The sequence below is a fragment of the Lissotriton helveticus genome, chromosome 10 (assembly GCF_964261635.1).
Source record: "Lissotriton helveticus chromosome 10, aLisHel1.1, whole genome shotgun sequence".
NCBI lineage: Eukaryota > Metazoa > Chordata > Amphibia > Caudata > Salamandridae > Lissotriton > Lissotriton helveticus.
Window position 1 is genome coordinate 919467533 of NC_136071.1, and position 13635 is coordinate 919481167.

At 39.7% G+C, this 13635-nt stretch overlaps 1 protein-coding gene across 1 annotated transcript in view; it reads left to right on the top strand.

Moving 5' to 3' along the window:
• Positions 1-9267, top strand: part of LOC144784143 (vimentin-like) — a 33940-nt gene extending 24673 nt beyond the window's left edge. The window contains exons 3-6 of the mRNA XM_078662819.1: positions 2032-2127; positions 2525-2692; positions 4021-4146; positions 9043-9267. Of these exons, the coding sequence (XP_078518945.1) occupies positions 2032-2127; positions 2525-2692; positions 4021-4146; positions 9043-9267 (615 nt within the window). The remainder of the gene's footprint in view (positions 1-2031; positions 2128-2524; positions 2693-4020; positions 4147-9042) is intronic.
• The last annotated feature ends 4368 nt before the right edge of the window (positions 9268-13635 follow it).

Consider the following 13635-nt stretch of genomic DNA (forward strand, 5'->3'; position numbering starts at 1 on the left):
GATGCAGTGAGGCTTTTAGTCTGCCGGCGGCCGGGTGCAACACCTCAAGAAGAATGATTTGGCTGGATAGTCTTCGAGTCCCCCATAAAGATAAATATTAAACCTGGATGACTTAGACTTTAAGCTTGCCTATCAAGAACGTTTAACCAAGTGAATTGAACACCATGATTATGTAATGGAGAATGCCCATGTGAATAATTGAAGTGCTAAAGAATTTGTGTTATATTGTTTCATTTTAATATTTTGATCACTACATTCCAGATTCCTGTGACATGTGTATTTAGGACCTTAGAAGGAAGAAGTAGATGATCTGTCAGAAATTGGTGAGGTGATATAATTCCATCTCACACGTGTGCAGTGATATGGTTATCGCCCTGGTTCTCACTAAAACTGGGTGTATGGGTTTTGTGGATATTGTGGATATTGAGCAGATTTAAAAGTGAAAGGTTTTTATTCACAGATAATGGACCAGATTGCAGCTGGTTCCTTGGCTCTCCATATATATTAAGTATGGTCATTTTATAATTTTTTTCACGTTGTAGCAGAGTGAGAATATGTTGGTCCTGACGAATGCCACGAACTTTTAGTCATGTTGACCTGACATATATGGAACATCCATATCCCTATTTTCCCACTGTTTTTATCTCTATCCGCCTAGGACAACTATTCAAGTTTTGTGTCCTTTGTGGAGATAGTTTTAACTCACTAGTTTTGATTAATTTTTGCACTCTACCCCTCACTCATCTTAACATTGGATGAAATAAAACACCTCACGCTCCTCTCTGGAGGGAGAGTTGTAGCCCACACTGTGTACCTTGCGGTTGCCTGTCATGTTGTGCTTTGAAACGCACAACATGCATTTTTGGCATTGCGGAGGACGGTGCTTTCAGCACCACCCGCCGCAATGTTAAAAATGCGGGATGCACCCGCCACTGTGGTGGGTGCATCCTAATTCTAGGCACAGGACCTCTGCCCTTATGGAGGACGGTCCCTGCCCACGACAGGATGGCGGACGGAAGTTCGTCCGCCATCCTAATGATGGCGGTGCCTGTCATGTTGTGCTTTGAAACGCACAACATGCATTTTTGGCATTGCGGAGGACGGTGCTTTCAGCACCACCCGCCGCAATGTAAAAAATGCGGGATGCACCCGCCACTGTGGTGGGTGCATCCCAATTCAAAGGCACAGGACCTCTGCCCTTATGGAGGACGGTCCCTGCCCACGACAGGATGGCGGACGGAAGTTCGTCCGCCATCCTAATGACCCCCATAGTGTTTTAAACTGGATTCTTTTTTCAACTGGCAGCCAGTGTAATTTAGGTAGAAATTTGGACACTGAGCAAGATTTCGGGAGCGCCAGGAGAATGGAGGCTGCAGCGTTCTGTATTTTCTGCCGACGCCAGATACTGGACTTATTGGCGCCTAAATAGAGAGAGTTGCCATAGTCCAATCTAGATAAAATCATAGCCTGAACAATGGTCTGACGAATTTTCAAAACAAAAAAGCCAAGTAGAGGTTTTAATCCTCCCAAGAGTCCAAAACAGGTCCCAGCTACAGATTTAGATTGGGTATCAAAAGAGAGACCACTGTCAATCCAAACACCGAGATTCTTAACTGCCTAATTATGCAGGGGAGCTGGTTTGAGTCGATCTGGCCAATATTGCTCAGACCACATATCACGGTCTCTCCCGAACAACATAATTTCTGACTTACTGGCATTCAACTGCAGGTAGTTTGAAGCCATCCAGTCCGCGATCACAAACAAATCCTCCTTAAATTTCATGAGGTTGTGGCCTATCACTGAGTTGAAATCATGAAAATATACCATCTCAGTCTTCATTAAGATCATTGGGGAGGGTGGATTGTTTTACTGCTATTTTTTTTTAAATATTTCAGGGGACGAGTGAATAATTATTATTTACATTTCATGCATGCATAAAGTACCCTAAAATTGTATCATACATGCTGTTGACTACACAATGAGGACAGCTGCATTTACTAACATCTTCCAATTGTTTTCTGTCTCAATAAGGAGCTTGACAATGTCAAACAGGAACGCCGTGATCTGGAGTGCAAAGTAAAGACACTCCAAGAAGAAATCGACTTTTTGATGAAGCTTCACAATGAAGTAAGATATTTTGCAGGACAGTTTTTTTTAAAACATTCATGATTATGGTAAGGAAAAGAGCAACATAAACCTTTCAACGCTACTTCAGTGAATTCTGTTGCATGCTCTTTAAGTAAATCAAACACCAATAACACCTACAATAAATAAAGTAGTTTTCCTCAAAGTATGTTTTAATCAGTTTATATTTTCTCTGCTGCAGTGGAAGCTTCATTAAACACTGACAGAGTGAAAAAAGAACAGAGGAAGTAGCTGTTCACTGCAATAAAATGACATTAACCATGTGCTAATGTTTTTAAACTGTTTTACTTTAACGTACAAAGCTTGCTTTCCCCTCTGGGTTAGGTGTGGGTTGTCCTCTTGAATTGTTTGCCGCCACTTCTGTTTTTTGTGTTCGCAGGAAATTTGGGAACTTCAGTCACATATGATCAAGAAGCCAGCCAACAACATCACTGAACTAGATGTGCCTAATTTTGACCTTGCAGCTGCCCTCGGTGAGGTCCGCCTACAGTATGAAAAGATGGCAATCAAAAACCTCTCTGAGGAAAATGATTGGTACAAGGCCAAGGTACAGAATGGTATTTAATATAAATTAGATTATAGACAAAAAGGCAATTCATCATTGTCGTAAACCAAAGGTCATGAACCAACAGATTATTTTTACCACTATTAAGAATTCGGAGCCAGATGCACTAAGTTTTTTTGTGGTCGTACCGGGTCCAATTCACAAAATAAGGCCATTTGCAACTGCAAAATGGTCTTTTTGTATGTAATATTCCCAATTGAGAATCAGTAACATGTTACCGAATTGCAATTTGGACCAGCTGTGGCCGTACAGGTAAGAGTGGTGGGGCTGGGTGAGGGGGAATTTCAACGGACGATGACCAGGGAAAATGAAATAAATAATTAATTCACCCTGGTCATCGTCCGTCAAAATCCCTCCTCACTCTGCCCTTCCGCTCTTACCTGTGCGGGCCGCGGCTGATTTGGACGTGTGAATAAACCTGAATCCGTATTTTTAAAGGGCATTTTTAGGGCACCCCTTGCAAATAGTGATTTGGTTGAAATGTATGAATGTTTTGCAACTGAAATCTAGTCGTAAAGCATTAATAGATGACTTACTACTGAAAGCTAGTGGTAGACATTTTGCAAAAGGTAATGTTGACAGAAATTTTTTTTTCCCCTGCCTACTCTTAAAAGAAATGTCCTAATTATTTTTTTCCTAAGGAAAATGGGATGCATTTAAAAAAACAATTGCTTTATTCTAAAGCAATCTCAGACCCCAGCAGTCCACCATCCCTGTGATGTCAGTGAATCATAGTAGGTCCCAATTTTGTGACCAACCTCATTAATATTCATGAAGAAGGTGAAATTGTGACCCACTACGCTTCAGTGCTTAGTGAACCGACCTATTTGTTAGTAAAATACCACACTAGTCACAAAAACACTGCAACCAGTATTTTGCAACTAGTGTTTAGTACATCTGGCATGGATTTACCCACTGATTATATATTTCTCATGTATCACTACTTGCACTCATAACGATTGAAATGGCACTTCATTCATTTTACAAGTATTTGGAAACTTAGCAGCTTTTCGAATATATGCTTTTGGGCTCCAGATTGAGTATGGACTCAATGGACGATGCCCTTCAATCTGGTGAATTTTGGCAACATGAAATCTCAGTTTTATGGTAGTGTGCCCTATTTGAAAGATTTTATTAAATTAAGTGTGACTGATTTATTAACAGCAGTGCACTATTAGTGAATTAAATTCACATGGACAGTAATGTTGGCCTTGTGCTTGTCTTATTGTGAGACCATGAAGCCTGCACCTCACTGTTATATAGATTTTATATCATTCAAATTTTCACAATTTACTACTTTTGTACCCCAGTTTGCAGAACTTTCTACAGCTGCGATCCAGAACAATGATGCCCTGCGCAAAGCTAAACGGGAATCAAATGAGTCCCACAGGCAGCTACAGACCCTGAAATCGGAAGTCGATGCACTGAAAGTAACTGTGAGTAAAATGTATCTAATGTCTCCATGTTTCCAGTGGTAATTTTGCTCCCTTTATTTGCTTGCCCTTTCACAAAATAGCGTCTTATTCTGATAATATGTACAAGAGTTTAAGCTGATTTATGTTTGTAAGCCCCAAATGCATTACATGTAGCTCCACGTCCATTTTCAGTCACAGTCCATCTGCCTCAATGTGCTGCTAGCATAATACAGACTTCACATTTTTTGGGTCCGGTAACATTGAAACGGGGAAAACCATGCTTGCCTTATATTCTGATCAGATTTTATGTGTCACTAAAATAGTGCATACTTTTGGTTATCTCCTCATATGAATAACATTCTCAAGATAGCATGTAGTACTGTATAAAAGGCTACAATCTAACCCAGAACTGGTGTGATGGAGCGTAATGCAAGACCCTGCTTCACTGGCTGGTTTAGTCCAATGGATCGTGCTACCAATATACATTACTTGCCATAGACATTCCTAGCAATAAACACAATAAGGTGTATTGCATTTCAATTGAAAGAAACAATGTAATGAATTACTCAACAAATGGCTCATAAAGAGCACTATCATGTCAGCGTGTTATATCAAAAATGTTTTCATATATGATTTCCTAGCATTATAAATCAATTTGAAATAAATAATTATAAAATGTAATAATTAACAGTGAAACCCCCGTTGTCAATGAGAGAAATTATTGACTGTGAAGGATAATGAAGCAATATTTAATCGCGATTTCAGTGGGAAATAGACATGTTCCAATATGGAGGCCAAGAAATCTAATGTGGACTATGCATTCCATTCTTGTCCTATGTCTATGTCAATGAGTTTTTGATGACACAGGAAGTTGTAGGTAATGATATGTTTAAAATACATGGAGAGGCTGCACGTAAGCATGTTGATGAAGGCTCAATCTAAAACGCCTCCGTTGTACCTGTAACTCGTCTAATTAAATTGAGTTATTTTCATCCCTCAAGAATGCAGTCTCTTCTTTTGAAGAAATTCAAGCTCAATAGAATTCGTGGTCCCACTACCACGCCCTAAAAGACAGGCACCTGCTCCGGAGTAGTGTGTGTTCCTTGGTGGAATAGTGCAATAATATACATCCAACACTGCTCACAGCATTTCCTTTCGGCGAACTGTGAGAAATGAAAAACCCAGACAATTTGACGGAAAAGTTGTTTATTTCTCCTCACTCCTCAATCTCCATGACGCGTTTCAGGCATCCAGTGCCCTTGATCAAATCCAAACATTGTTTGGATTTCATTATCCTTGATATAGATTTCCGTATCTAAGAATACTAATCTTTCATTGCTTATCTTATAGGTAAATTTAAAGTTTGTGGTGCAAATTTTGAATTAATCATCAATTAATCTTTTCCAACTGACAATTTTATTCAACACATGATCGTTAAATGTGCTCCATGCTCTTTCCTTTTCCCACCTGCTCCATATGTTTTGCCACAGCATTAGCTCTGTCTTTGTGTATGGTTGCCCCCACATGCTAATGCCGTGGTGAAACATATGGAGCAGGTCCATCAAGGGGACTGGAAACAGTTGAAATTCTTTGGAATAGAGACGGTACCAAAAAGAGAATGTGGTGGGGACGTTGAAAAACTATTGCACCAAAAATAATCGTGCCATATTCTAAATATGAGAACATTAAGCCTGCACGGCCTGAATCAATCGGAGGAGCAATATATTCATGCGTAATAAGAGAGTAATTCTCGATGAAGCTGAATAAGGAAACTAAGGAAAGCGAAGAGAAGAAATGTGACATAAGTAGCCCCACTGGAGGGGTGCGAATGAGCTGGGTTTGATACATACCCGAAAGGAAATGGGTGGCTTGGAAAGAAATACAAACCTAATTATACACTTACCCGAAAATAAATATCATGATGATAAATAAAGTTGGATTGAACGAGGAAGAAAAAAAGAAAAAGATTCACAAATAAAGCGGGACTGAGTTGAACATTGGAACAAGCCATGCTGATAAAATATAAAGGGGATTTTATCCCATATAAAATGCCAATAGTTTAAATTGTCACGGTGGAGAAATTCACGTTTAAAGGAGTAATAAGACTAACTATATTCTCCAGAATGCAAAGGGATACTTGTGACTCAAACAGGAAATGATGGCGTAGCGGTTTGAATACTTGAATAGAGAGTTGACAAGTGGTCAGTTGATCGTTGGCAAGGTATTAGGAGGTACCGAAACGAGTAGATCTAGTCTCGCTGATTAACTCTATTGAATGAAGGAGTAAGAAACAAAAACAAATTGCAAAAAGTACTTCAAGAGTGTGGCCTATTTTTCTTTCCTGTCTGGAAGGATTGTGTGGAAATATGAAGCGGCAGGGTTCCGCCACAGGGGATCGCACCTGCATGGACTGCTGCAGAATCCAGTGAAGGGGAACAAAGGTGGAAGAAATATACATATATATATATATCTGTATTTAAACTGAGATTGTATTTATTATAACATTGCTGCTATATTTATATCCATTTTATGGATGTATTCAGCAAATAAGTAAATATACACAAGTATATATTCGTTTTTGTGGAGTTTACAAAGTATGTTCTCACTTTCTATGGTCACATGATCAAGTAACATGATTTCGGTGGGTGTGCACTTTAAAGCATTTAAAAATGGAAAAGGTTGCTGTGACCATTGTGTGATCAAAGGCTTTCGCCTCCGAAACGCGTCATTTGTAATACTTGGCAATAAAGAAAGGAACATCTTGCCGTACTCCAGTGGTCTGTTCTCCTTCTCCGCTAGTTCTATAGAGCTGCAGGTGGTCCGTAGATTTGCTGATTGATATATATATGTATATATAGATATATATATATATATATATATATATATATATATATATATATATATATATATATATATATATATATATATATGTGTGTATACATATATATTTAGATAGATAGATAGATAGATAGATAGATAGATAGATAGATAGATAGATAGATAGATAGATAGATAGATAGATAGATAGATAGATAGATAGATAGATAGATAGATAGATAGATAGATGTAGGTATATGCAAGCAATAGTAAAATTCACAAGAAAAATGCAGGGAAATAGAACACAAGTAAATGATAAATGCATGGAAGAATAACTCTATGTACATAAATATATAGTTAGGAACAGAAATACTTCACAGCATGGTCACTCAGATGAAAACACATGTAGAAAGTACTATATATATATATATATATATATTGCATATTCGTTATCCTCCAGACGACGCCCGTAGTCCAGAGCCATCACACCAAAGGAAAAACGGAAGACCCAGATGCAGTGAGTTACTTTATTTCTTAGCACGCCACGGCAGTATAACGTTTCAGCCTACACAGAGGCCTTGGTCACATGGCGCACTGACAGAGTTGCGTGAAATTTAAAGTGCACATGCATTCTAAAAACAACAATTTGATTGGTTAACTGTTTTCAAACCAGGGGAGTGTCCTTAAAGCCATACACAGCGTAATGCATTATCTATTGGACTACAAATTTATCCTTTTATAGCAGCTATTGCATTGATAATTGTTTTAAATACAATATATACATATTCGACACACCAAAACATTATTTACATATAAAAATATACTATCATAATAGAAAAATATATATATATATATGTCTATCCAAAGTTTTTTATATATTTACAACTATTTACATAGTGCACAATTAATGATTACTTTTTTTAAAAAATAAGTTAATGTGTACATTTCATTATCTCCATTGTTCGGATATGTGTGCAAAATACGCTGTTTGCTGTATTAACGGCTTGTGCTAAACCTGACAAACTAGGAACCCATTGGTAAAACCTAAGGAATGCCATTTCAACATCAATGGTTAGCACAAAACAAAACCCCTGTTACGTTGTAACATTAGAATGCATTACTAAACAAGTGATTAAAAACAAATGTTTTAGCTCAGTTAGTTTTTTGCTTTGTATAATCAACCAGCTATACCTCCAGGTACATATATATGTATATATATGTATATGCACATATGTCTCCAATCCAATGATCAGCAGAGAAAATACCTCACCAGCTGCAATAGCTTCATCTGGGGTCAAGAGACTTCTCAAGCCTGGAAATGCTTCATCGAACGGGTGTGCCCGTCCCTCAGTAGGAGAACCCGATTTCCAAGTCAAAAGACTCCAGTTTTATACTGTTCTGAATGCACCAGAAACTTAGTGAAGCTGGCCAGGTGCCAGCAAGCATTCCAAGGCACAGGATACTTCACATATTTCTTTGCGCTCCCATACTACATGTTTCCCTAATCTTGCATCGGTTTGAGAAAGTACAAAAACATTTCAGAAAGTGTGCAAACTCCCTTGAAAGAGGAAACCAATCTGAACCTGCGGGCCTGCTTGTGTGTGTAAAACTCAGAATTCAAGATGACACGAGGGCATGTCAAAGCCAATATACAACATACTGCACATTTGTGCACCACTGCCTTTAGCACCACACACTGAGATGGAGAACTAAATTTCACACATTTCTCTCTCATGCTTTCAAACACACATTCTTTTCCGAACAAGGCTGTTTTGAAACTCTCCTACTCTGCAGCTTTAAGGTGACATGAAATGAAAATGCAAGTTAAAATGCAAGTGAAACACATAGAGGCAATGAAGACAATGGTAGCCAAGGCCATCATTTAATCCTAAGTGCATATAGCACAATAGGGCCCAATCATTTTTTGCTAAACCACTACTGGTGTTTGAGGGATTTCTGGTTCATGTACTTGCTGGGTTTAGATTTCTGAAAGCCCATCCTAACTTGATACCCACACATTCTCATTTAGCCATGATAATAAGTAGTCATAATTCAGAAATGTGTCCTTGGAATGACCACTGGTCCTATCACTGTTTGCAGAACAAGTCTCTGGTGCTCCAGATGCATGAGCGGGAAGATAACTTTGAGATGGAAACTGCTTGCAACCAAGACATCATCAGCCACCTTCGTGTTGAAAACCAGAACATGAAAGAAAAAGTGGCACGCCACCAGCGTGAGTACCAGGAGCTGCTGAACGTCAAGATGGCCCTGGATATTGAGATCGCATTTTACAGGACACTGTTGGAGGGGGAGGAGAGCAGGTAGATTGCCAACATTATGAGCACCACATGATATACCACAACAACTACATGTGGTCACTATTCATGAGTAACACCAGTTTATTGACCATAATCTGCTCTTCCATGTCTTTACAGGATTGATCGCTCATTCTTTGCTACGAAAGGTAAGAAATGTACACCAGCGCTAACTCGTACCATGGGTACATGTTCGCCGCTAATCCTTCACACCATATGTCTAGTGTAGTAACACATTACAGTTGAAAAAGTACCTTGTCTGCTTGCATAGTAACATTTGCATAAACTTAAGATAATCAGTAGAAAGAAGGGGCAGTCTCGGCCTATTAGAAGAAGCAATAAATGGTTTTCAACAATTTATTTGTTTTTTTGTTTTTTGAGTACTGATCTTCTTTGAAGTAGCTACTACATGCTGCATGTCTGGTGTTTGCACAGCATTTCCGAATTGTAATGTACAGTACATTGATTGAAAACTGGAAATAGTGTGTTTGCAATGCTTTCAGGTTAGATAATAGTCAAAAGAAGCTAATCACATCGTAATGGTACTATTACTAATACATATTGTTGCTATCCGTGCAATACAAAAAAATCGTGGTTCAGGCGTTAATAGGATCACGACTTGATTACGCTAACGCCTTGTATGCGGGATTGCCGAAATATTTGTTGACAAGACTACAAATAGTTCAGAATTCGGCTGCAAGAGCCATTTTTGGCCTTCCAAGTAGAGCTAGAGCCTCCAATCTGCTCAAAGAGTTACACTGGCTCCCCATCTCTAAAAGAGTCATTTTTAAAACTCTTACTCTGGCGTTTAAAGCCCTTCACTCTGTAGGTCCTAATTATATCAAGAAGCGAATGGCTTTTTATGCACCTAGGAGGATGCTGCGATCGGCTACTTCAGCTACGATTGTGGTCCCGCCCATCAAACGTGCTCGGATGGGAGGACGGTCTTTCTGTTATCTAGCGGCCCTCCATTGGAATGGGCTCCCGATCTCGTTGAGGAAAGCCAACAGACTGGTGGCCTCCTGATCTGGGCCCAGTCCCTGAGCCCAAAACAGTGATCAAGAACCTAGGAGTCAGACTAGAACCAGAGCTGACTATGAAACATCATGTCTCCATTACGGTAGGAACATGCTTCCACGTAATAGGTCTCCTCTGGAGGATTTTTCCTTTCCTTCCGGATTCTTATAGGAGAACCCTGGTTCAAGCTCTGATTATCAGCCGCCTTGATTACTGCAACGGCCTCCTGGCAGGAGCTAACGAAGAGGTCCTCAACCGCCTACAGGTGGTACAAAATACAGCAGCGAGGTTGGTGCTCAATGCTCCCCCTAGGTCTCCTTCTAGACCTCTATTGCACAAACTTCATTGGTTGCCAATACGGCAGCGAGTGAATTTTAAGATCGGCTGTATAATCCACAAAGGCCTCAATGAATTAGGACCTGAGTATCTTGCTACTAAGTTTGTTCCCTACGTTCCTACACGTACCCTTAGGTCTGGTGAACAGCTCTTGTTGAACATTCCAAAAATCACCAAAGCAAGGCAAGGAGGTAGGACCTTGTCTGTGGTAGGCCCAAGCTTTTGGAATTCCCTCCCGCTTTCTTTAAAACAGTGTGGGAGTCATCTAGAATTCAGAAAATGTCTGAAAACTTTTCTGTTTAGCCTATGCTAAGCATTTATCCGCTGGTTTTTACTAGACCTTTGGTATTAAAGTGTTAAAATATCTCCCCGTAGCTCCATCTAAGCTCTCCACTCTAGGTGTCATAAGCGCGGAGATACTCCTTCGGGAGTTTATTCATAGCGCTATAAAAACCTATAAATAAATAAATAAATAAAATAAACAGTCTCCTCGTCTTTAGAAAGGAGCTTAAGACGTGGCTCTTTTCCGCGTGACTTCCATGACCACTTATAAGCCGCTGTCTGGATGTTTTGGGACTCAGGTCTCTTTGCCAAAGCGCCGGGACACCCTTTGGGGTAGCCGTGCGCTATAGAAGAGATCGCACATAACATAACATAACATATTAGCACCACCTCCTATAAACATTGAATTAAACATTAAATGAATCCCTTGTAAATATAATGTCAAGAGCTACTTTTTTCCTAGGTGAGGGAGCGGAGGCTTTCATTCACTCATTGAGGGCTTAGCTTTATGAATAAAATGCAATTTACTATGTAGTAACATATTGGTGGATGAGGGAGCAGAGATGTTATTCACTCACTGGGGATTCATTTTAGGAACAAAATATCATGATCTATGTAGTAACAAATGCTTTCATAGATGAGGAACAGGAGGTGTAAGTCACTCATTGAGAGTTTCGCTTCCGGAATAAAATGTCATGAAGTATGTACTCACACATGGGGGGTGAGATGCATACCATTTTCTCCACATTTCACTTGAATTATGCACTGAAACAAATCTTCGTGCTTCCTAGCTCAGTGTCATGCCCAAATGACACGATTTAGACAAAACTCCAATAAGCATGGAGACCTTTCCCCCCCAACCAATGCACAGCAATGTTATGCCCATTGGCGCATTTTACTCCTTGCTCGACGGTTTGAAAGTACTGGTCCTGTGTTTCTCCATGTTAACTCTCTTTTTATTATTTTAGTCCACAGGTGGGAATGTGCGCCATTTTTCCAAGTTTCTCCTGTTCACCATGTGCCCATCTGGACCTCGATATGACAACACGACAGAAGCGCTTTTCATAAAAAAGGCAGCGTTCATTCAAAATAAAACCCAATGCATTTCGGGCAGACTGTGCCCTATGTCAGGGGTCACTGAAGAATAAATAACAATAAAACGAAATCAGTACGCAGTATAATAATAATATATCACAAAATCGTGCTGTAATGTAGCGTGCTCACATTCTTTACAATGTCCCACATTTACCTCAAATGACAAAAATTACAAATACTAGTTTTACTTGCCAATTATCTTACTAATCAAATGTCATCTGCAGCCTCTTATTTTTTACTGTTTCGCCCTCTTTATTTGACAAAAACTTCCCCGCAATGGATGCCGAAGCACAACCTGCGCACTGTTAAATAGACCTGTTTTCCCCATTATTCCCGAATTCTCGAGCACATTATCAACCCCGATTTAACTTCCAAGCAAGATGTTGACTCTCTTAACCCCAATAGTTTACCCTCCAAAGTTGTCCCCCCTCTCTGAGTCTAAAAAGAGGCTGTTTCTCATGCGCTATAACGGCTCTCTCTCATACCTGTGACAAACGCTGCAAATCCTTCAACCTCATTCGTGCCAATAAATAAATATGTACTCCTCAAACTGGCGTCTATTTAACCGGATATCCTCTCTCTTTGCTCCTCCCTCTCTACACCTTACATACTCCATTTCCCGCCCCCATCAAGCGCTTCTGTCGTGTTTACATTTCGAGGTCCGGATGGGCACACGGTGAACAGGAGAAACTTGGAAAAATGGCGCACATTTCCACATGTGGACTAAAATAATAAAAAGAGAGTTAACATGAAGAAACACAGGACCAGTTCTTACAAACCATCGAGCAAGGGGTAAAATGCGCCAATGGGCATAGCATTGCTGTGCACTGGATGAAGTATGTACTAACATACTCATTCATAGATAGGGAGTTAAGGCTTTTATTCACTGACTGAGAGGTTCACATAAATTATGTAGTAACATACCCATTCATAGATGATGAGGCAGCAGAGGCATTATTCACTCACTGAGGGATTCACTTGAAATTGTCATAAACTGTGTAGTAACATTCACAGATAAGGGAGAGGAGGCGTTCATTCCTCATTGAGGCATTTGCTTGGTGCTAGCCTGGGATTCTTGACACATACGAGTAAATAACTTCAATCACACTCTTGGGGATGATGTGCATATTTTGTATGTCTGCTGCAAGTGGCCTGCACTTACTGTTTCTTCTAGTTATGTTGTATGCATGCTTGTAGGGAAATCAGTTTCCTTTCCTTTGAAGTCTTCCATTCAAAGACTGTATATCTAACTTCTACAGATGGACACTTTCAATCATCGCCCAAGAACACCATCGTGAAGATTCAACATCTGATTAAAGATATGGTTAAAATAGATGGCCAGGTACGTTTTAGCACCACCTAGATTATTGTGTTCGATCCTTTGAAGAGATAAGTGTCTCAATTCCTGCATGCAGTTGCCATAGGTCAGTAAGTTACACTGATTCAGAGACCACTTCTTACTCCTTCTTCAATATCATAAAACATTTTCCTCTGTGTAATGAAGAATATTATCAATTTTTTGTTGCACATGATTTGGATCGCAATACATGTATGTTAAGGCATTGTCCATTTATCAGCAGACCTCTGTACCATACTCTGCTTCACCATGACAAGATGCCAGAAGCATCTTTGACCATGATTGGCATGG